Source organism: Chionomys nivalis, chromosome 2, assembly GCF_950005125.1.
Source record: "Chionomys nivalis chromosome 2, mChiNiv1.1, whole genome shotgun sequence".
NCBI lineage: Eukaryota > Metazoa > Chordata > Mammalia > Rodentia > Cricetidae > Chionomys > Chionomys nivalis.
In genome coordinates, this window is record NC_080087.1 from 78,259,507 (window position 1) to 78,284,784 (window position 25,278).

General features: G+C 44.6%; 1 protein-coding gene across 3 annotated transcripts in view; it reads left to right on the top strand.

The window, feature by feature from the left end:
- Znf180 (zinc finger protein 180) overlaps positions 1-15,514 on the top strand; it is a 31,018-nt gene extending 15,504 nt beyond the window's left edge. For all 3 annotated transcript variants that reach the window (XM_057753349.1, XM_057753356.1, XM_057753345.1), the window contains exons 3-5: positions 2,253-2,327; positions 6,996-7,116; positions 11,384-15,514. In XM_057753349.1, coding sequence (XP_057609332.1) covers positions 2,253-2,327; positions 6,996-7,116; positions 11,384-13,080 — 1,893 coding nt within the window. In that variant the 3' untranslated portion in view covers positions 13,081-15,514. The remainder of the gene's footprint in view (positions 1-2,252; positions 2,328-6,995; positions 7,117-11,383) is intronic.
- Positions 15,515-25,278: the final 9,764 nt, after the last annotated feature.

Below are 25,278 nucleotides of genomic sequence, written 5' to 3' on the forward strand. Positions count from 1 at the left end.
TCCCACACCAGTTTAGAATTATGATTAATAGAATGGTTATTTATTTAAAAGGGAAAAAACTTACAGATCACTGTCCCAGACAACAGCCCTCTGTGCAATCAGGAAGGGAGTCTAGTCGCCGGAGGCGGAGCAGGAAGTAAGAGAGAGCAAGGAGGGAAGTGGCCGCTTTTAAAGAGAGAGACCACACCCCAATGGGCTGGTATCTCAGCGGCTATTGGCTGAAGGAGCGGAAGGACCTCCCGCAACAACAGATCACTTCCTGTTGTCTGTGGATCAGATGTAAGAACTTTCAGCCCCTTCTCTAGCACTGTGTCTGCCTTTATGCTGCCCTGCTTCCCACCATGACGATAATGGACTAAACCTCTGAACTGTAAGTGAGCCACCACAAGTAAATGCTTTCGTTTGGTCTTGTCTTCTTCACAGCAATAGAAACCTGAACTGTGATAGTGTTTATTCCTATCAATAGTTCCTTTATTGTCTGTCTTTTAAAAAGGATCATTTGTGTACATATCGAGTTTGGGTCGTGTGTGCATGTGTGCCTCTGCATCAGTTGTCCTTTGTCATTCTCATTCTCGTTCCTTTGAAACAGGCACATTCCCTGAACCCGTGGCTTGCATTTTGTTGGCTAGGCTTGGAGACAGAGGTTCCAGCAATTCTTCTGACTCTGTCCAGCTCTGACGTAGACATTTATGGTACAGCCTGGGTTTTGACATGGATGCTGGGATCCAAACTCTAGTCTTCTTCATCACAGGCCCATCTTCCAGCCCTCTGTTGTTAGTGCTCTTAGACAGAAGCAGCGTCTCATAAACCATGATAGTCTGTAACCAACTGTGTTGCAGAGTATGACCTTGAACTTCTTGATCTTCTGCCTCCTAAGTGCTGTGATGACAGTCACGTACCACCATCCCTTGCTTAATTTTGAAGTTAATTTGTTAGTTACTTTGTCTTGCCTGGGGAGCTAGCCTCCAGCAACACAGGACTCAAAGGGAAATCCATGGAGTCGACATACTGTGACTGTTTTATCTGAAGGGTAAGGGAAAAGACACTTACACACTCTCTTGATAGTTTCCTTCTTTGTTCTTCTTCTGTGTTCTCTTGCTATATTCTGTCTGCTTATTTTTCTTCTACTGAAAGGTAATCTTAAAGGAACCACAAACCTAAACTTTTATATATGAAAACAATCAGTTAGCGCTACTCTAAATATTCGGGTTCCTGCCCATTCATTGGTAGTTTCTTATATCAGGAGATTGAGTGCAGAAATGGGCACAAGAAATTAATCATCATCTTTGCTCACCCACCAATCCTAGAAAGGAAAGTACGTCAGCTAATAACAGTTGGGCTGCTTTGTGTTTCTGACCCTAACCTAATGAATCTGTAGCTCAGCTATGTGAACTTTATATTGTTTTCTAGGGTTTTTCACCTCAAGGCTATTATCGAAACATTTAATCTAACCCAAAGTTACTTTCAGGCTTTGTTTGAGCTGTATTGCACACAGAAACTTGTGAATGCATCTTTCAACATTAAAAGAATTCGAACCAGCCTGACACCTGGGACTCGTTGGTTTTCCTTAGTCATTAACCTGACCTGCAATTTATGGAGATCCTTAGGTGAAACTCATGAGCCTGAGCTGTGTGACATTTCCTTGCCTATATTTTTAATCATCAGAACTCTATTTAAACTAACATTATTATTATCTGTTAGACAGTACAACTTCAGAGGAGGTCATCTTTATAATAATTTACAGGTAAAAATGCCCAAGAGAATGGGATGTTTCCATGAGATAAACACTACATTACAGGCAGTGGGAATCTCCCCACACCCGTGTACACCTTGCCAGATAGCAGAGAAAGATGGCAGTGACAAATATGTAAAGGCACAGCAGAAGCAAAGGACATTCTGGAGTCTGTGGTCTGTGGTCTCAGGACCATGCCGATCTGGGATTCACCCATCAGGGATTCGCCTCCTGGTGGACTGACACCCCAAACTACAGTTGCCACCTTCCGCTCCTTTGACATGGCTCCTGGTGTTTGCTCTGAATTGCTTCTAGTTTGGGTCATGCTAGGCTCTGCATTGTTTGCTTACTGCTGAGTGACTCAGGAGTTTCGGCAGGGGACAGGACAGAGCTCAAGTGGAGGGAGCAGAGATTGGCAGTTGGATGCTGGTCAGATCCTGTTGACCCACCATGGGGGTTCCAGGCTCAGCTTTATTCTCTGATGGTTGGTTCCCTTTGTCTCATCTGCTTGGTTTCTCAGAACTTTGTTCTACCCCAAGAGATGATCATCGAAGTGGGGGGAGAAGATGCTGGGTCACTGGACGTCAAGCCTCAGGTAAGTTGGGCAAGGCCATTCCTTTACCTGGAGAGTGTGTGTGGCAGTGAGTGGTAGAGACGAGGTCAAGGGAGCTGGGGCAAGGTCAGAGTGGGAGAGAATGAAAACAAGGTTGGGCGGGCTGGTGAGAACTGGGTGAGGCCTTTGGTGTGCATTCACAAGGACCCACATGCCACCCACATTTCTAGAAAACTGGGCATTGAATGCTTGTAATCCCAGCACTGGGGAGGTGGAGGCAGAAGGACCCCTGGGCTCGCCAGCCAGTAGGTCTAGCCAGTAGGTAAGCGCCAGGTTCAATAGAGACCCCGTCTCAAAAAAATAAGATAGAGAACAATCGAGAAAGAGTTGACCCAGGGTTCACACCTACGTACACCCTCCACACACAAGAGTGAGCAGCTTTTCCAAGAAACTTGGGTAAGTGAAGGGTTCAAAATGTAGAGCTGCACGGATTCTGCAGGTTGAGGGGCTGAGATGCGAAAGAATTAGATTTGAGGCCGGGCATGGAGCTCAGTGGTGGTGTTTGTTGGCATGCATGAGGCCCAGGGTTCAATCCCCAGTGCCGCAGGGCGGGAAGAAGACTGGACTCTGCTCACACGTGGCTCTGAGAAGGATTTAGTGGGGAAGAAGAAGTGGAGGCTCAGGAAGCAGGAGTTGAACTGCAGAGTGCAAAGCATTCTCTTCTCAGAGAGGCCTGCCTCAGCTGGTCTGGTCTCGGAATAAACTGACTCCTGCATGGAGGAGGAGCCAGGGCTCTCTCGGGCAGAACTCTACAACCATTCCTGCCTGTGAGTGGTCAGATAAGAGGGAGGCTGGGACTGTAGTGTAAAGATGCTTGACAAGAGTGGAGAAGGCAAGGGGCCGGGAAGATGGTTCAGTGGGTAAGGGCACTTGTATGCAAGCCTGGACACCCAAGTTCAAATCTCCAGCACCACTGTAAAGGTTGTAGGGCAGAGATAGATGGGTCCCAAAAACTTCCCAGCCAGCCAGCCAACCCAAAACAGTGAGCTTCAGGTTCAATGACTGACCCTGTTGAGGAATGAGGTGAGCATGATCAAGGCAGATATTAAATGTGTCAATTCTAATCCACTAATCTATTTCAACAAATGGACCAGTGGCATCAATGCAGAAATCAGACCACAAAATGCTCTGGGGGAAAAAAGCTGCAGAAGCAGCTGCAACTTTAAAGCTAATAGTCACTCTCCCTGTGGTCATCCTTGCTGCTGCCCCGGGGGCAGCCGCTGTGTTGTACAAATTCTGACACTAGCGTCTCCACTACTGGGTGTGTGCTGTGCTCAAGGAAGCCAGGGGAGGATGTAAAGTGTCTCCCTCAACCACCTCTGCCAGCAGGATGTTTCAGTCGAACCCAGAGCTCACGTGTTGCTGTCTGTGTACTAGGGTTACAGGTGGCCGACACACCTGCCACACTTCTACATGGGTCTGGGCATCTGAGCCCTGAGCCACACGCTGGTGCAGTGAGCATTTTATTCACGGAGCATCTCCAGCCACCACGTCTACTGTTTAAGAGATGAATTGCTTTTAGCCTTCTCTGGTCACCACCTTGTGGATTTATTTGATCTTCTCATCATACTTATTTGTTCATTTTTTGACATCTTTTTGAGGTGGTGTGTGTGTGAACACCACAGTGACTATGTGGAGGTCTGAGGATAATTTGTGAGAGTAAGCTTCACCTTCTACCATGTGGAATTTATAGGACAAAGTCAGGCTGTAAAGCTTAGCAGCAAGCATCCTTTTTTTTAGACAAGGTCTTTATGATCTCCGGCCATCCAGGTCCTCAGACTCCCCAGTGCTGGGCTTAAAGACATTCATTATCATATCCAGCCGGCACCAAGCCTCTTTACCTGCTAAACCAACCTGCCAGCCCTTACTTGATATTTGCACGTGTTTTAGACAACAGGGTGTGTAGATATTAGAAGGAAGCCTGGATTAGAGACTTAAAGACCCTTCAAGGAGAGAGTTCAACCCACTGGCAGTTAGGAGCTTGCATTTCTGAAGCCTGTTTTGTGCTAATTGTTCAAAACCTTTGAGACTCTGGTGAAATTGACGAGCCTAAGAAAAATGCACTGAGACAGCATGTGCATGCAGTTTCTTGTGATCCTGGTCACATGTCCTATTTGTGGACCTGGTCCCCAAAACTGCCTGGTCAGTTTGCAGAGCTGTTGGTAAAGACATCTGATTGTGTGGTACTCTGTTTTTGTCACTAGGAGGGGTCAGCAGCAGCACTTTCTTTTTGGGTCAAAATTGCTGCCCTGTAGACTTGTTAGAGCTTCTTACCTATTTAAAGTCGTCAATCCATGAGTTGTTCTTTATGTTTTTAACTATTATCACTGGTGCTGCCAGGGAGTGAATATAGGATGTGTTAGGAATATTTCCCAATGCGAGCTCTCTGCCCACTCAAAGTCCCAATCAAGCCAAATCAAAACAAGCCAAACTAAGAAATATCCAGGTTTAATGGGATTCTGTGCTCTGGGGTGGCCCCAAGGGGGAACCGGGAGGCCTTGAATGTGACTGCCAGGAGGAAAGGAAAGGAACAACCTGTTCTTCTTTTGGGAGTTCATTTAAATACTCGGTGGAAGTGGTCCTAACCCCTGAGGTCAGGACCTGGCAGGCTGGGATTTGGAGTCCAGAACAATATAGCCCTCTGGGGGCTACGCTCTTAACTTAACAGGATGCTTATGTGCAAGGTGAGTGCTTTGCTATGGAACCACACCCCAGGCCCTCACTGGGGGATTCTAGGCAGGGGCTCTACCACTGAGCCACGCCCCCAGCCCTTCACTGGGGGATTCTAGGCAGGGGCTCTACCACTGAGCCACACCCCCAGCTCTTCTTTTCTCTCTTCCACCTTAAAGTTTCTTCTATATTTTGCACTAGTGAATTCCATTTAGAAATTGCCTCCATATTTTCCAAAACCAAACAATAGTAATTTTTTTGTTTTGTTTTGTTTTCATGTCAATGGCCAGAGACATTTTGGGTTCATGGGTCATACAGTCTCCTTGTTAGTTAGTCTCTGCTGCTATGTATAAATAAATCAGTCACCTGAAATATAGAAGCCACAGGGAGTGGCTACATTATAATAAACTCACAGTGATAAAATTAGGCAGTGGGCCAGACTTGCCTGACAGCTGATTTTGCTAAGATGAAACACAAACCTCAGTGATTCGCAGTAGAACAGCTTAGCAGAGCACAGGGTTACGAGGCAAAGAGACTTGGGTTTGTGTGTGTGTGTGTGTCCGTGTGTGTGTGTGTGTGTGTGTGTGTGTGTGTAAGAGTTTGTGTACCGCCACAGCATGTCTGTGGTGGTTAGAGGACAGTTCCTGGGAGTCTTCTCTCCTCCCCTGTGGGCCCCAAGGTTGTCAGACTTGATGGCGAGTGCCTTTCCCTCTGATCCATGTCACCAGCCCCAGCAATCTGCCCACCAGGATATTTGCCAGGACTCGGCCAAGTAACCTAGCCTGGAGCATGCAGCATGATAGAAACAAAGCTCTGCCCTAGGGTGGAAGGCTAGAGCGAACCTGAGACTGTTCCTCTGAGCTCAGCACACCTATGTGGCACACACAGGCTCCCGCTTCTCTGTCCTATACAGACACATGATGGTTCCAAATGATAAAAACTGAGGGGCTGGAGACATGGTTATGATTATGAGCACTGACTGCTCTTCCAGAAAACCCAGGTTCAATTCCCAGCACCCACATGGCAACTCACAAGTGTCCGTAAAACCGATCCCAGGGCATCTGATGCCCTCTTCCTGCCTCTGCAGACATGGCACACATATCGTGTGCATAAATGCTGTCTGATGCCCCCTCTCTGCCTCTGCAGGAACTGTACATACATGATGCACATAAATATTAGCAGGCATGACATCCTGTGGCATGAAATAATAAACTGAATAAAATAAATAACTTTAAACTTAAAAAAATTATATTTTATTTATGTGAGAATTTTGTTTGCATATGTGTGTACTACATATGTTCCTCTTAGCTGTAGAGGTCCAAAGAGGATGTTGGATCCTCTGGAACTAGAGTTACAGGTGTTTGTGAGCCACTATCTGGGTACTGGGAATTGAACCCAGGTCCTCTGCAGCAGCAATAAGTGCTCTTGACCATTGACCTCTCCAGCAACCCTAAAATAACTTCTTTAAAGGTTGGGGAAATGGCTTAGTGATGGAGTACTTGCCTATCATGTGTGAGGGTCTGGGTTCAGTCCCTACACTGGGATGGATGGATGGATGGATGGATGGATGGATGGATGGATGGATGGATGGATAGAATTTGTATACATCTTGTTCGATGTTCCTCTCTGCGGTTCTTCTGACCTCGGTTGGGATGCTTTGGATGTGTATATTCTTTTTTTTTAAAAAAAGATTTATTTATTATGTATACAACATTCTGCCTGCATGTATGTCCACACGCCGGAAGAGGGCACCATATCTCATTACAGATGGTTGTGAGCCACCATATGGTTGCTGGGAATTGAACTCAGGAACTCTGGAAGAGCAGCCGGTGCTCTTAACCACTGAGCCATCTCTCCAGCCCCCTGGATGCGTATATTCTAAGGATAATTGTCCTATGGTTAAAGCATCTGTCCATGAACACTGGAAAACAAATAAACTAAACCACACCCAGCTAAGCAGGAGTGTGTGTGCTGTTTCAGGAAAGCGCAGACTTCAAGATTGTGACTGTGGACCTCACTGAGGAGGAACAGAGCACCTGGCACAACCCCCAGAGAACCCCAGAGAGAAGTGTGATCCTTGAGGGCCACAGGGACCTGTGGGGTGAGTATATAACTGGCTCCAAAAAGGGCTGTCTACTGATGCTTTCCTTTCCCATTAAGAAGGTGAGGGGCTCAGCAGCCAGGTTACTGGTTTTTCATTTGTTTCTGTGGTGAGCTCATGAACACACTGTAGCATGCAGGTGAAGGCCAGAGGGCAACCTGCAGCACTGGCTCCCTGGCTGAGCATCTCAGGAGTCTTCCCTGATGTTCTTTAAGATGCTGCGGAGAAAATTGATTCTGGTATTCTCAAGCCAAACCTGGTCCTGGTGCTCCTGCATGTTGATTCTTTCTGCAGCCCTAGGAAACTCTTGGGGTGTTCTCTAGCTGATAGTGCACCCCTGTGCTGCCTTCTGGGAGTATTAGGGAGTGCTGGTGACTCTGGAGATGCTGGGGAAGGGAACCCCAGGGCCTGAGGAACATGAGAACACTTGAAATTTGGTTGCATTTGGAAGCCTGGGGACACTTGAAAACCTGGATGTGCTGGGGGCTGGCACTCTGGGTACTTGGAGCTCTGAGGGCATTGGCAGACTGACCATCAGTCATTTGGAAACCTGGTTTAGAAAACATTGATAATTCATATCCTCTTTAGCCTTGTAGAACTTTTAATTCAGGTGACCCCACTCCACCCGGGGAATGCAAATTTATATAAAGTAAAATTTATTAGCCGGGCAGTGGTGGTCATGCCTTTAATCCTAGCTCTTGGGAAGCAGAGGCAGGCAGATCTCAGTGAATTCATGGCCAGTTTGATTTCCAGAGTGAGTTTCAGGATAGCCAAGGCTACAAGAGAAACCCTGTCTTGAATAAGCAAAACAACAACAATAATTATATATACAAATATACACACATATGTAAAATTTTTGGTTTGAGCTTGTTCAGACTTCACAGATTATAAAGGCCAAACTCTGCTACCAAAGTTGGCAATGATTTTCTTTTGTCTTTAGCCTGAATACCCAAAGTCTAGTATCTTTCACCAGTTTTCCAAACCACACAGTTTCCTAATTAAAGCAAGGTAAAGAATATAAAGAATTTACCAATGTGTCTGTCCACTTTTCATGTGACTTTTCCAGGGAGATGTGCAGAAATGTTTATCCACCCTAGATTGTGCTCCAACAGGCAAGCACATCCAAGTCCAGTGTCTTAGTTGGTTTCTGTTGCTGTGAAGAAGCTCCATGACCATGACAACTTTTTCGTTTCTTTTCTTTCTTTTTATTCTTTCTTTTTTCTTTCTTTCTTTCTTTCTTTCTTTCTTTCTTTCTTTCTTTCTTTCTTTCGTTCTTTTTTTTTTTTTTTTTTTTTTTGGCTTTTTGATACAAGATTCCTCTGTAACTTTGGGGCCTGGCCTGGAACTTGCTTTGAAGACTGTCTAGCCTCGAACTCCCAGAGATCCATCCGCCTGCCTCTGCCTCCTGAGTGCTGGGATTGAAGGAATGTGCCACCACTACCACAGCAGCTTTTAGAAAGGAAAACATTCAATTTTGGCTGGCTTAGAGTTTAGACATTCAGTCTTTTACCTTCGTGATGGGAAACATCGCAGTGTGTAGGCAGATGTGGTGCTGGAGAAGGAGCTGAGAGTTCTACATCTTGATCCATAGGCAACAGGAGACTGTTTGCCATACTGTGTAACATGAAGATTTTGTAGCATGAATGGGACCTGCTTGTTGGGGTTTCTGTCCTGCCCAGTTCCCCACAGCCGGCAAGCCCCAAAGAAAATCACACAGAGTTCTCTTTAAGTTTTAAAGCTGATTGGCCCATTAGGTCAGGCTACTTATTAGCTCTTGTATTTATATTAACCCATTATTCTGATCTATGTTAACCATATGGCTCAGTACCTTTTTCAGCTGGCAGGTCACATCTTGCTTCTTCGGTATCTGGACAGGAGTGGGAAGAATCAACTTCCTCCTTCCCAGAATTCTCTTGTTCTCATTGCATCATTTCTACTTCCTGCCTGGCCAATCAGAGTTTATTTAAAACATGATTGACAGATTACAGACAATTCTCCCACACCAATACTGGGAGTAACTTGAGCATATAAGACTCCAAAGTTCACCTCTGTGGTGACACACTTCCTCCAACAAGGCCACGCCTACTCCAACAAGGCCACGACTCCTAGTAGCGCCGCTCCCTACGGGCGAAACATTCGAACATGTGAGTCTAATAGTGGTTCCAGTTCAAACCACCACCTCCCACTCGCTGGTCATCGTAGGCTTGTATCCGTAACGATGTGGAAATGCATTCATCCCAAATGCTATATCTTAAACGTATTTCCCTTTAAAATTGAAATAAAAAAGCGGATCACATACTTCCAACATATAATGACACAGGATTGTTGCATGGAGGCCACTTTTTTTTCCCCTGGCTGCTCAGCCTCCCACAGAAACTATATTAATTAAATCACTGCTTGGTCCATTAGCTCTAGCTTCTTTTTTGTTTTTCTTCGAAACAGGGTTTCTCCGTAGCTTTTGGTTCCTGTCCTGGAACTAGCTCTTGTAGACCAGGCTGGCCTCGAATAGCTCTAGCTTCTTACTGGCTAACTTTTACATATAAATTTAACCCATTTCCATTAATCTATGTACCGCCACGTGGTTGTGTTTTACTGGCTAAAATTCTGGCATCAGTTTCAGGCAGGGCTACATGGCTTTTCTCTGACTCCACCCTTCTTTTTTCCCAGCATTCAGTTTAGTTTTTCCTGCCTACTTGTGTTCCCCAATAGCTCTGCTATAGGCCCAAAGCAGTTCCTTTATTAATCAGTGGTAATCATAGCATACAGAGGGAAATCCCACATCACAGAATCTGAATTATTCTGTTAAAATGTAGGGAAGGGAGCGTAGTGAGGAAATACTGGACCAAAACCAGACTGAAAACCAGCTGGGCAAACTTCAAACTTTGCATTTCTATGTCTGTTGTCAAAGTGCTCTTCAGATCTCCAACCCCTTTCAATTTGTTGACTGCGGCACACTTCTTTCTCTTGGACTGGTTCCACTTCCTGTTAGCAGCTTTTTTCAGCGAGCATCCTACAACTCTGGATCTCCAACATCTTGGGGTCTCCATGCAATTCAGGCATCCTACAACTCTGGATCTCTATTATCTTGGGGTCTCCATGCAGTTCAGGTTTCATCTTCACAGCTTCCCATAGTGACCTTCCTGGGCCTCCATTCAGGGACATCCCAACACATGCCTGGCCTCAGCAGCTTTCTGTCCTTAGCTCTAAAGCCAGAATCGTGGCTGAAGCTGCCAAGTTCTGCTGCTTGGTGGGACTGGAACATTGTCATTCCTTTTCACATGACCATGTCCAGCTTGGCAACTGCTGAGTTTTCTGGATTAATTACAGAAGAAGGGTTAATAAACGGCAAATAGATCATCAAAGCTGCACCCAGCATGGAGAAAATTTACAAAAGCCCAGGCACCACTGAAGAGTTCCCATTCCCCTGGAACTTCTCTTCAGGATACGTCTAGCTGGGTAGAAGGGGGTGGTTACTGTAGTCTAAGTAGGGGTCTAGTGACCTTCCCACCTCTTTGGTTTGAGATAATGTTGCCAGTTCACTACCAGCAACATAGACCCCCACTATCAGTGCATTTCATTGTTTCATTACCGTGACTACAGATCAAGGTGTTGTGGAAGTTATCTCAGCTCTTGTTCCTGATGGTGGACTGTTGTGCTGTGTCCAGAGGGAGTGGTTCCATTAAACAGTTAAGAACCAGGCACATGGAGAACATTACATGTGCAGAAAGTCTGTTTCCAAAGCCATTGGTATTTGCTGCTTTCCTTGTCTTATGGACCGTGTGTGACTATGTTTTCCATGTGAGTTCTCCATGTAGTACATCAGTCACTCATATTCTATACAAACTTCTAGGAATCCAGGGTCTGTACTCTGTTGTGGTACCTGCACCATCTGGAACCACATTTGGGCAAGGGTCTGGGGAATAAAGAACACACAGAGACACGGGTCCACTCTTGAAGCAAGAATGCCCATTTTATTATGTCCCCAGGGAGCTTATATAGTGCTATCCTTGATTAGTGGCCACACCCTAGCTCTGGGGATTTTCCACTGCAATCCCTCTAGAAACCACTTCCTTGCTTTCAGGAACTCTTGAGGGTCCTGTGCTCAGAGCAGCTGCAAACATAGAAAAACAAGTTGTTTACCTCCAGCAGGTAAAAGGTCATAGAAAGTTCAGGGTCTGAGGGTATGCAGCTCCTAACACTGTATCAGGTGTTTGGAGAACTGGGATAAAAGTGACCAATACAGGTGTCTTGTTTTATTCTCTTCCAGACTTGCCATCTGTGCATGGGATAGAAGAAACCACCTCAAAGCAGACTGTCTTTGATGAAGAAACATCCCATGGAGTGAAGACAGAGGGGTTGGCAAGAGAAGATCCTTGGCTCTCTTCCTGTGAAGAAGTGTGTGCATCCAAGGAGCAGCTGGAAAAGAAACAAGAAAAGCAAGAGGAAGCAGCCTTTACCCAAGGGAGAGCTGGCACTCCTGGAACGGTCTGCAGGAGTGATGAATTTGGCAGGATTTCGTTCCCCTTGATGCCAGTCAGAAACCATTTCCATAAACAGGCAGCACATGTTAAAAAGTTACATGGCGGCACTGTTGCAAACAGTCTTCAGAAGGTCAGCGATGGTGCAGATCTCTCCAAAGAGGAAAATTGTGCAAATGTCTCTCCAAGCTTTCATCTCGCTCAGTTTACAAGAACCCCAAAAGGAGATAAAGCCTGTGAATTGAATGGTCGTGTTCCATCTTTTGGCGGTGGCACACCCCTAAATCTACAGGAAAAGGTTCGTGTAGAAGGTAAAACCTTTGGCTTTAAAGGGCGCGGACAAGTTTTGAGCCAAAATGTACCCTTAAATGAACAACAGAGGATTCTTGAGGGCCAGGAGAAATGCAGTAAAACCGCCCCGAGTCCATCTCTTCCTCAGAACATGAGAAACTGCTCTGACGAGAAACGTTTTGAATGTAAGTATTGTGGCAAGTCCTTCAGCTGGAGTTCACATCTCATTGCCCACCAAAGAACTCATACGGGGGAGAAACCGTACAAATGCAACCTGTGTGGGAAGTTCTTCACCCGGAGCTCACACGTTGTTTCCCATCAGAGAATCCATACTGGAGAGAAACCATACAGATGCAATCTGTGTGGGAAATCTTTTACCCAGAGGTATGTTCTTGTGGTGCATCAAAGAACTCATACTGGTGAACGGCCTTATGAATGCAACCAGTGTGGGAAGTCTTTCAGGCAAAGCTACAAACTTATTGCACATCAAAGAACTCATACCGGAGAGAAGCCCTACGAATGCACTCAGTGTGGGAAATCATTCATCCAGAGTTATAAACTCATCGCACATCAGAAAATCCATTCTGGAGAAAAGCCCTATGAATGCAGTCACTGTGGGAAGTCCTTCAGCCAAAGCTATAAGCTTGTCGCACATCAGAGGACCCACACGGGAGAAAAGCCTTTTGAGTGCAATTACTGTGGGAAGTCGTTCAGCTGGAGCTCTCAGCTGGTGTCACATCAGCGAACACACACGGGAGAGAAACCTTATGAGTGTAGTGAGTGTGGGAAATCTTTCAACCGCAGCTCACATCTTGTCATGCATCAGAGAACTCACACTGGAGAAAAGCCGTATCAGTGCAAGCAGTGTGGGAAGTCCTTCAGTCAGAGCTATGTTCTGGTCGTTCATCAGCGGACACACACTGGAGAGAAGCCTTACGAGTGCAGCCAGTGTGGGAAGACCTTCAGGCAGAGCTCCTGCTTCACTCAGCACCAGCGAACCCACACTGGAGAGAAGCCTTACGAGTGTAACCAGTGCGGGAAGACCTTCAGCCTGAGCGCTCGGCTTATTGTCCACCAGCGAACTCACACCGGGGAGAAACCGTACAAGTGTAGCCAGTGTGGCAAAGCGTTTATTAGCAGTTCTAAGCGCAGTAGGCACCAGGCCACTCACAGCGATGAGTCTTGTAAGTCCTGACTAGGTGGGAGCCCGAGTTTGAGTCCACTCCTCTCAGTCCAGCCCTCTCTGTTGTCCCCAGGGGAAGAAGGCACACAGGCCCTTTTGGTACCCCTGTGTTGCTGGTAGAGAGGAGTAAGGCCTTTCCTCTGACAGGCCAGGGTAAGAGGCCCCTGGAGAAGAGAAACTGACACCAGCCGAGGTGCTTTCTAGCGCAGCTCTGTGCGGCAGCATCCTTAAACTGGTCTCAGAAGGAGGCTACCTACTGCCTGGCAGGAGTGCCTTCCCACAGCACTCGAGAAGGCAGAATCTAGACCCAGAGGAGGTGAATTTAGATCAAGTATCGTAAGCTTAGTTCATATGCCCTCTTGTTTGAGAGTCCTAGGCTGGGCCCTGAGACACAGCTTCTCTCTTGTAAAGCTGACACTCTGTAAGTTTAGCTCAGAAGGTGGCCACTGTGAGGAAGCAGTCCCATCTTCCTGTCTCTTGCCCTTTGTTCTACCGGCTCACTGAGCCATGTCCTCCCACCTCGTCTGTCCACCCAGAATCCCCACGCCTATTTACTGCAGGCAGATGTGCTTTTCAGTCCCTCCTTTATGCAGGCTCCAGTCATAGCCCAGCTGGAAATCGCACTCTGTGTACCCTCCGGTCATGTGGCAGGAGCTGCTTTTCTATCGCAAGAAGCTTTGCTCTTCTGCCCCCTATCTAGTCGTTCCTTTCAATCTAGAGACAGCATAGGAGCCACTGTCTCAGAGTTACAAGTGGCCATTGAGTTTTCAGGGCCCTAGTCCTCTGAGCTAAGCTCATCTGAGCCAAGAAATAGGCTCCCTTGCTCTCAAAGCTCCCCACAGCATTGCCATGTATGCTGACCATAAGCTGTGTAGTTTAGGAAATTTACAAGCAGAGTCAGGCTTAGACCAGCATGGAAGTAGTGAGACTGAGTCAAGACGATTGTGAGTTCAAGAGCAGCCCGCACTATGTAGCAAGACTATCTCAAAGAAGAAAAAACAAACTTCCCCTGTGTGTGCTCCTGAAAACAATAAATTTTGCTACTTTTTCCATAAAGTAAGCAATCAGTTCTGAATTTCAGATAAACTAAATCTAAAATTGATGGCTGTTCCCAAAAAGTCTGAAATGCTGACTGGTGGGTGTGCTGTGGTGACTTATAGGTTGTGGTTTTTATAACTTAATATTGGAAAACAATATTTTACTGTCAACCTGCATAATTGTCCCGATTGTTAGTTTGTAATCTGCTTTGTACACTTCTGTTACAGTGAATATTTTCTATTACTAAGGTAAAGTTACTGATATGAAATGAAATACTTGACAAGAGTATAGAGAATCTCTGGAACTGCCTTCAAAAATATTTGTGTATAGGTTGAAGTTGAAAAGGGATCATGGATCTATTTATTTAATATGTTGCTTATGTTGTCATCTTTTGGAGATGCATGTTGTACTACAACAAATGGTACAAAGAATAAAAAATGACCAGAAGCAGAAAACAAAACAAAACATCTCTCTTGTTTGAGCATTTAAAGAATGGCTAACCATATGCCCCGTGGGCTTAAGGTTTCCATTGAGCTCCACCTGAGCCAGTCGCTCCCTTGCGCTCAGACTCTGGGATGTTCCAGATGAAAGTCTTGCCCTGGCGAGGAGAATTTCCACTAGCAAGCATCTTGTTTGAGGACTGAGGGCCTGGGTAATGCAGGTGGGCTTGTCCACTTGTGTTTCCATGGAATGTTAAGGAACATTCCCAATGATGCTGCTGGCCCTTTCCATGGTATTGTGCCCCTGGGTATCCTGTAATAGTTTTCAGAGTGAGGGAATGGGGGATGGGGAGATGGCTCAGTGAGGAGGAGCACTTGCTATTCTTGCTGGATTCAGTTCTCAGCAGCCACATTGTGCCTCACAACCATGCATAACTGCAGTTTTAGGGGGCCAGCACCCTTTTCTGACCTTCCTGGGCACCAGGTACACACGTGGTACACAGACTTACATGCGATCAAAACACACACATAAAAAATAAATCCAGGAATGAATTTTTCAGGTAAGCTTTGTAGCTACCACTTGAGGTGTTTTCCTCTTGTTTATTCATTATTTATTTATTGTTATAATTGCACGTGCCTTTGTGCACATGAGTTATAGGGCAACTTCATTTTTTATTTTTGTTTTTGGTTTCTCAAGACAAGGTTTCTGTATGTGGCCTTGGCTGTCCTTGAACTTGCTCTGTAGACAAGGCTGACCTCAAAATCAGAGATCCACCTGCCTCTGCTTTCCTAGTGCTGGATTAAATGTGTGCACTACCACCTCCCAAGAACAACTAACTTAATCTCAAAGGAAGTTGGTTTTCTTTCCATCATATGCATTCTGGGGATCAAACTCAGGCCATTGAACTTTGTGACAAGTACCTTTACCAAAATGAACTGTCAAAGTGACCCTTGGTTTCTAAAGATTTGCTGTGTCTGTCCTGATCTTTGTCTATAAATGATAAATTTTAACCCTATAAATTATTGTGTGCCTCAATCCTTAATCTCAGAAAAGTATTATTTATTTATTTATTTATTTATTTATTTATTTATTTATTTATTTCCTGAGAAAGGGTTTCTCTGTGTAGTTCTGGCTGTTCTGGAACTCTCTCTGTAGACCAGACTGGCTTCTAATTCAGAGACCAGCTTGCCTCTGCCTCCCAAGTGCTAGGATTAAAGGTGTGTACTCTGCCTCCCAAGTGCTAGGATTAAAGGCGTGTACTCACATACCTGGCCTAAATTTTTAAAGCTGTATTCTATGTGTAAGTTTTGCTCACAGGAATGTCTGTGCATTGTGTATTCCTGGAAGTCAGGAGAGCACCACATACCCTGAAACTGGCATTACAGATGGTAGTGATCTGCCATGTGCTGGCTGGGAACTGAACCCAGGTCCTCTACAAGAATGATTATTCCTAATTGCTGAGCCATGTTTTCATACCTACAGAATTATAAGACAGGGTTTGTAGTGCATGGCGCGGCGTGAGTGTGTGGGTTCTCGCAAGTCTGTGAAATGAAGACTCAAGACACACATTGAGAATGAACTTAGCCCTGAGGTTGCAGGGAGCTCAGTCTAAGTGAACTGAAGCACTTTCCCTTCACCTCCCAGTGAGGTGTTCTTTTTAATCTTCTCTCAGCAAGCTTCTGCTCCAGAGTCGTCACAAGAAAGTCTTGCCATGGCCTCGATAAAGTCACGGGTATCCAGATTGTCGGTCTTACTCTAAGAATATTTAAACTCTCGAAAGTAAAATTTAAGAATATACCAGAAAAGGTTGTCCTTGATTTAGTCTAAAAGAGAGGTTATATTTATCATGCTTAATGTTTAATTTTCCTTGCCATGCTTTAAGAGGGTGGAAGGCACTTGCCAATTTCCACAAATTAGTCTGAAGTAAATTGCCAAGTTGCAGGAGAGGACTTGCCATTCCAACTCCATGCCATTGGATAGGTTCATTAACAGAAGCGCTAATTTCCACGGGTCCATTCAAATTACACCATTTCCATCTTAGCAGATGCATTTCCTTGAGCAGAGCAAAAAGGGCTCCAGTGCATGATGTCTTCTTGGGAGACGTTAATGAACACCCGAGGCTTCTCACTCTGACACTGTTGCCAATGCACCCAGTCAGATTCCTTCTTGGCAACCCACATCTCACAGGATGGTAGACATATGGAACTAGCAGCATTAATCTCCCACCTTTAAAACCAGGTGCTTGAAGCATATAAAACTTGTTATGGTAATCTCGGGTAGTATTACTATGAATAGCCATACTTGAGAGGTTATATTTAGGCACTGTGCTCCATTTCCCAAGCAATAGGAATTCCTTGTACTCCCACACTGTAATTGTCAATCACTCTACCCTCCTCCTTTGGCTGAGAAGGACCTCTGTTGTCATATGGACTAGATGGCCATGAAGACTGATTAACCACTACAGGAATATCCATATCTCCCAAATTCACTGTTGTGTTAATTGGAGGTTTGGGCATGAAAGCCCAATATGTACAGTTTGTCCCCATTACCTGTCTACTTACCATGAATAAGTATAACAAGGAACAGATCTGTAGCATTCGGATTTCGGAGTCATCCGCCTCCCTTGTCACACAACATCTTTAGCTGTCCCCAGGTTGTGAGATCACTGCCTGCTCCAAAGGCCTGTTGTTTCCCAGAGGCATCTCAGCAGCTGAAGCATGGGAGAGAGTCCTCTTGGTTGTGCTGGATTCTTATCAGATTTGATGGGATCAACAATCTTCTTTTCCCGTGGAAATGGAAGCATTACCTTGGTCCTAACTTAACACTTCCCTGCTTTTACATGGGCTGACCTAAATCAGCAGTTTTCCCCATAATCCAATGACTTTCAGCAGCTGCTCTCCCTGTTTCACTAACATAAAAAATTTTTAAATTAAAAGTTAATAAAGTATTATGTATTCTATCTCTGGGGGTCCTTATATCCTTCTGTTTAATAGACATCTTCCTTAGAGTGTGATTAGATTTTTCTTCTAATCTGTTCGTTTTGTAGCTTAATTTGTTTATTTACTTTAAATCAGAAACAGTTAAGATAATCTCTTTTTATTTTTTCAGGAGATATCCGTAATCCCCAGTAGGATAAATCTTTCTGTACTGCATTAGGCATTCTTTCTGAGGTATCTGTATCTGAAGCAGCCAATAGAATCTCATCCTCTAATGACAGATAAGAGCCTGAGGAAATTGTTTACATTACCACTTCCAGTGGTTGAGCTACAAAATAATGACACAAAGCTGGGCTATTTAGCAATTTTTTAAGGAAGTACTTTCATTGATGTCTTCACAGACTGGGATTATTATAATTAGGCCCTGTAAAGGCAAATTTTTCTCCAACCTGTTCTTGTAAGGGATTCCAGTCTAAAGAGATTCCATAGGTTGAATTATCTTATTAATAGATCCTAGATCAGTGAATAATTTTCATTTTCCATTTTTTATTACAAATACAGGAAACTTTCAAGGACTGGTAGTTTCTTTGATGTGCTTAGCATCTGTTCTTTAGTTAAGGGCCATTATTTTACCCACATAGGCTTTAATCTCATTTTCTGACCTTCAGGTTCTATGCATTCAATCCACTTCACATTTTTGCTCCACCTGAGATAAGATTTCAGTGTCTAAAAACTGAGTGAAGACCTTGCATAGGCCAATTGAGATTTTAAGAATTTTGAAAAGTTCCAAATATATCAACTTTAGCTTTTAATAGGCCTGATTCTCAATGCCATTTACTTGTAATTTTAGCTTTGGCAAGCAAGAAAATTAGGGTCCAGCCACCCAGCTGCACAGCCAGACATGGAATAAGAAGGAAAAATTATACAGAAATAGAGAGAAATAAAAGCCTAGAGGCAAAAGGTAGACAAGATAATTTAAGAAAAACTGGTTAGAAATAGGCCAAGGTAAGACTGGGCATTTATAATTAATAGTAAGAATCCACATGTGTTTATTTGGGAGCAGGATGGTGGGCCCCCAAAAAGCATAAAGAGTAAAGAGTAAAACAACCAACTACAAGCACCCATGTCAGATGGCTCACAAATATTTATAAGTCATTTCACGGATCTGGCATGCTTTTCTGGCTTCCTAGCGTACTATACTCACCTGGTGAAAATATACACACTCAAGCACACACATACATACACTCTTTAAAGCTGTTAACTTGTTTCTTTTGTATAACTTTGTAGTAAGGAGCGGTGGGCTGAGTTCCTGCCGCCCCAGCTCCCGGCCGCCTGGCTAGCTTATGCCCCGAAATAATTACACAGAAACTGTATTCATTTAAACACTGCCTGGCCCATTAGTTCTAGCCTCTTATTGGTTAATTCTCACATCTTGCTTTAATCCATATTTAATAATCTGTGTAGCACCACGAGGTGTGGCTTACCAGGAAAGATCTTAACCTGCGTCTGTGTTGGGTGGGAGAATCATGTCGACTGTCTGAAGAGGAGAGGCATGGTGTCTGCCTCAGTGCCTTCTCCTCCCAGAATTCAGTTCTGTTTACTCTGCCTATCTAAGCTGCTGTCCTAAAAGGCCAAGCAGTTTCTTTATTAATTAACCAATGAAAGCAACAGATACATAGAAGACCCACCTCCATCATAACTTGGTTTTATTCCTCTTCTCTCTGTATTTCAAGTTCCTCCGTGCTCTTTTCACAGGATAACTCCTATTTCAGCATCATGAGTCCCCGGAGACCACCAGGAGTCCTAGTTCATATGCGAAGACAAATGGTCTTTATTGCAAGCTTGAGTTTGGACTCTAGTCTGTTCTGTCACAGTGGTTGGATCAGGGAGAGCACTGAGCTCAATCAGGGCATGGTTTGTAAGGATCAATGGATGGGGTGGGGTAGAGGAATTCTGGATTCAGATAGGGTTTGAACTCCTGACAGGGCAGTAGTGAGGTAACAGAAGTCTTCTCAAACTGGGATTGATACTAGTGTTGCTACAAGGAAGTTGGGAAACTATATACAAGATAGGTAAGGTATCCTTAATGTTTGGAGCATCTAGTACTTGTTTGCCTCAATGCTGATTGGTTCCCTGCAGGGTACAGAGTGTGGTTTTTCCTGTTTATTGTAAAGGTGAGGCCTAGTCTCATTATTGCTATTCTGCAGCCTGTCATCGCTGCACTAATATTAAGTTAGATCTCTTCAATAACTGTCATCACTGCACTAATATTAAGTTAGATCTCTTCAATAACTGTCATCACTGCACTAATATTAAGTTAGATCTCTTTAATATCTTCTTTTTTTTTTTTGTTTTTGTTTTGGTTTTTCGAGACAGGGTTTCTCTGTGGTTTTGAAGCCTGTCCTGGAACTAGCTCTTGTAGACCAGGCTGGTCTCGAACTCACAGAGATCCACCTGCCTCTGCCTCCCGAGTGCTGGCATTAAAGGCATGCGCCATCACCACCTGGCCTTCAATATCTTCTTAAACTGGACGGATGATAACTCTGCTCAGTTTCCTTTGTTTGATTTTACTTGAGTGTCATGTTTGAATAGTTTTCCCTTTCCATGATTACAAAGGGGGTGAAGGTTGGAAGCTGAAGGTGATTCAGACTAAGAACCCCCAAACTCATGCTATTCCCAAAGTCCAGATCCCTGGAATATCACCATAAGACTGAATCAGATGCCAAAGCAAAGAGTCTTTACTGTGAGGTAGCATGGGCCTCCCTGTAGATGAGAAGAAGGAAGAGGGAAAAGGAGGAGGAGGCAACAGTGGTGGCAGCAGGAGCAGAGCTGGAGAGACCCTGAGTGATGTGGAGATGTGGTTTATATAGAGGGGAAGGTGTCGGGAGTCAGGGAGAGGTCACACCTATAGATGAGATGTTACTCCTCCCCTTTGCTAAGTTCAATAAGAAATCCTGTCTCCAGACTGGATGTTACTTCTTCCCTACTCAGGGATAGGTCAGGTTTTCCTGATCAAGAATTGACTGGTTTCATGTCAGAGGCAGAGAGTGCTCTGATTTCCGGACCAAACTGCATTTCTTTTTCTGATCCTTTTTCTCTTTTAGGGCCAGGCTCTGGTTCTAGGGGCAAGGTGTGTTTTTTTGACTCTAGTTTCAGAGTCAGAGTGCTTTTTTTCTCTTCTCTGGGTGAGGGATAAAGTATTTCTTTCACTGGCTCAGGTCTCAGATCCAGACTATTACTGTGACTGCCTCTGCATTAGAGCCAGGGTGCTCAGAGATTATGCTAGGGCTATGGATCTGTTGGGGCCAGAATCTGTCACTCAGGTGATCATTCAAATGACCTCGAAGGGAAGACCATGGAACAATACATTGTCCTGCAGTAATCTTTAAAGTTTCCAGGAAGAGGACGGGGCCCCACAGCAACAACTCCACCTGGTGGTATGACGCCATGATGCTGATAGCACTACATTAAGATCAGTTTTGGGTACCAGCTGCTGAAGATGATTCCAACTTGGTTAGCTGAAATGGCACATCTTACAACGTTCTGGCCAGAACTTCAAATAATAACTTCAGAAAACCCCTACCACGTCCTCAGAGACTATTTGCAATTATACCAGACAGTAATCTTGAAACGTAACGATCATTTTAGTTTCACAGGACCCCATAGAAAGAACATGGCCCCCATGACAGCTGGAAATAATTCTAGAAGACGACATCCCCTCTCCTAACTAAGTTTGTCCTCAATGTTAGGTACACCTATTAGGGGTTCTTTACAAGTGGTATAAAGGGAGTTTGGGGGAAAATATGTAGGCTCAGGGATCTCTTTAAAATAATAATAATAATAAAGAAAATGGATGGGATAATAGGTAGATAAGTGTGAGTTTACTCACACTATTAATACTAGTGAGTAAAAGAGTGAATACTTGTGAGCTATTATTTATAGACAATTTACATTGATATAAATTCTTTTTTTTCTTTCTTTCTTTCTTTTTTTTTTTTTTTTTTTGGATTTTAGAGACAGGGTTTCTCCATAGGTTTTGGTTCGTGTCCTGGAACTAGCTCTTCTAGACCAGGCTGGCCTCGAACTCACAGAGATCCTCCTGCCTCTGCCTCCTGAGTGCTGGGATTAAAGGCGTGCGCCACCACTGCCCGGCTTCTTTTGGTTTTTTGAGACAGGATTTCTCTTTAGCTTTGGAGCCTGTCTTAGAACTATCTTTGTAGACCAGGCTGGCCTCGAACTCACAGAGATCTGCCTGCCTCTGCCTCCCCAGTGCTGGAATTAAAGGCGTGTACCTCCACCGCCTGGTGATATAGATTCTTGTATATTGATACAAATTCAAATTATATTGGTTATATTAAATATGCTCCCTATTTCTTTTTATTTTTGAGCACCCATGCAAACTTATTTTGCCATATTGTGTGAATGCATGTTTCTAACTCTGGTTAAGATATTTGCATATTGATGCAATTTTAGGATATATACATCATATATCCTATGTATATATTGCATTACACATTTCTACCTCTGATCAAGTTTCTTATACATTGTTTACATTTTGAGGTTATTGTCCTCATTTGCTGCACAGTTGTTTAAAGAAGATTTAATATTCTAAGAAGAAGCCTTAGTCTTTAACCTATATAGGTATTAAGAATTATAGGTCAAAAGTCATCCATGTTTGTCATACTTATAGTTAGACTAATCAGGTTCTTTACATACATAGAGACTGTATTCTGCATAGATAGGTAATCTTCAACCACTTCACAGAACTGTAGAATATGGCATTCAAATAAGTCAAGATTCTGTTGATGTAGGACATGATAGCTCCTGGCAGCACCAATCTTTTCCTGAGAGAATGTTGCGCTCTGAAGACACTCCACTTGGAGCTTGTTTCTTTCTTGGCAAAACTGGCTTTTGAGCAAAGAACTGCCCATGTCTCAACCACAGACAAAATGCACAATGTCCAAACAGGACAAGGAGGATACAAGAAAAAAGACTGCCAATCCTTGCCAAGACAGAGTAAGACAGTTTTAAAATTTTTCCTGCCTCTGACAAATGTTCTGTCAGTAATTCTAGGCCTTAGCCAAATTTGGTTGCTCTAACATTGCAAATGAACTTGAGTGATTGCCCAGGTATCTGGTTGACTCTGTCAATAATGAACCTTTAGATAGTTGTTTGATTGTGCTTCCTATTTGCCCAAGTAGTATTGTTTCCCTTCTCAGGTCTTCTATGGAGTTGAAGACTATATGACTGTAGTTACTTTTCTCTCATGACTTAGACAGCCTTTCTAATAAAAGACTTAGACTCCTTAGGATAGGATACGTATTAAAACATTTAGCCTGTGCTTCTTGTTTGATATTGTTTATGCTGGTTGTAATTCTAATTTTTATACTCGATATTTGTTCTTATTGTATGTAGTTTTGCATTATGCTTAGCACTCTTTTATTTTTGACAAAAAGGGAGATGCTGTGGGAACTCAGTCAGGCAGTAGCCTTTACGATATCAGCCCACTTTGAGTGTGGTGAATTTTAGTATATATATAGATGTAAAAACTTGCACAGCATCTTGGCTGCTGAATTTGGTTCTCTATTCTCCACTCCTTCAAAGGACTGCTGCTCTGTGAGTCTCCCCCTAAATAAATAATCTTTTACTACACTCTATTCTGGGCCATTGTGGGACTATTTTATTCTAATCTACAACAGACACGGTCCATGAAAAGCTCTAGAAAGTCATCGTTTAACACACAGTCTTCCAGAGAAAGGTAGGAAAGTTTCGTGATTAGAAGATTTTTGTCTTCAGGAAAGCTAACATCCACAAGTATGAGACAATCTAGTTACAGTGGCACTTCCGCCCGGGAAAGGCAAGGAGGATCCCTAAGAATTATGGGAAATGTAGTCCGAGACACGCCCACCGCAGGACACTAAGATACCTTCCCTTGCGGTCGGCTTAAAGGGCCAACCTACTCTGTCGGGAATTTTGGGAAATGTAGTCTTCATTACACTAGGATACCTTCCGTCGCAAGAGGCTTGGAGGGCCGGCATACTCTGTCGGGAATTTCGGGAAATGTAGTCCGGAAATCTCAGGTTCAAAGCTAACTTCCTCTGCACGAGTCTGTGTCGTCCTGGTCCCCTGGGAATTCTGGGAAGTGTGCTCCCGGTAGCCTGTGCGGGAAGAGCTACTTCCGGTCCAGGTGTGCGAGGCCGTGGCCCGCGTTCCTCTCAGAAAGGTGAGCCCTCCCTCTGCTGTCCCCTCCCGCGTCTTCCCGATAGTTTTCAGGTTGACCCGGGCGATAGGCAGCAGGCGTGGATGCTGGGAAGGAAATCCGTCTCAGAAGGGCAAGAGGCGAGTTGGCTGTGAATGAGCCTGCCGGAGCCTGCCGCGCTTGCGCACATTGACTCAGGCCTGGCTGGGGCTGTCAGTCACCAGGATGGAGGGTGTCATGGGCGCCAGGAACCCCCAGCCGTCTCTCTAGCCACTGACGGAAATGCACAGTCGTCTCCGTCTGTGCCCCCATTTCTTCCTCAACATTGGTACCTATCGAAGAGTGAGCTCGCGTTTGCTGCAAGGCTCAAGATAGCGGGCGCGCGGCACCAGCTCTTAGCTATTATTTTGCTCTTAGTGCTTTCCAGATTTCGAGGAAGCGCCCCGGTCCCTGGAAGCTCCAGTGACCTGTCACAGATGGTCTCAGAGCTCCTGCTGGAGGGTCTTTGGCCCCAGCCTGACCACATCTGACCCCTCTTACCATATCCTTAATGCCTGGGTTTTTCTGTTGTTTGATGGGATGTTAAAGAATGTCCATTGCAAAGATGTTAAAGCCATTTTAGAATGTGCAAAGGGTGATGTATATGAATTCGTGATTACTACCCTAAATACAGGCATTTTCAGAGTCAAATGAAGGTTGGCATGTGGGCTGTTAACATCAGTGTCAGCAAGAATAGTCTCATCAATAGCTAACGCGAGTTAGGTGTTTGTTATGCACAACCCCCATAAAACTCATTGGGTCACCATGTTGGACTTTTTCGGCAATTATTGGTTCTCTATCTGGAACGAGTAGACGTTTATTTGGTCATGTTTACCCATGAGTATGGTCACACAATTATTGAGATTACTAACAGGAATATGGCTGAGGGGTTACTTATAGAAGCAAAATGACTCAAAGGCAGCTGGATCACCAAAGCCCCCTCCAGCATGGTGACAGCTCACAAAGCTGGAAACCCAGAGCACACTGCAGTCTGCAGGCAGGTCAGCCAGTTGGAGAGCATCATTTCCAGGTGCCTCTGAATCTCTGTCAGCTCAGCTGGTCTGTGCTTTGGGGACTTCTGCAGGTGTGAGCATCTTCTAGGCAGCTTAGCTTGCTGAAATGTCACTCAGTATTCCTTACTGCTTATAAATGTCTGTGAAGGGTGAGGTCTAGTGAACCTGGTCAGTGTCTGGGACTTCCCGAAGCTTTGGAGTTGTTTACTTCCTGAACTTTATTGTGTTTCCCTGGATGGTGGAATATTTTACCTCCCCATAGAACACCCTCCATCTAAGGAGGGTCCCTGAGGGATGAGATGTTTTATCTTAGAAGACTTTGCTATACCACATGTTCATGATGCAGCCCCTTACTAGGGGTTTTAAGGCAGGGCCTCTACCACTGAGCCATGCTCCAAACCCCTCACTGGGGGATTCTGGGCAGGGGCTCTAGCACCAAGTCGTACTCTAATCTCTCACTGGGGTACAGGAACAGTTCTCTGATGAAGAGTAGAATTCACTTCTCCGCAGTCATGGGGACAGAGAGGTTTGATTTCTTACAATA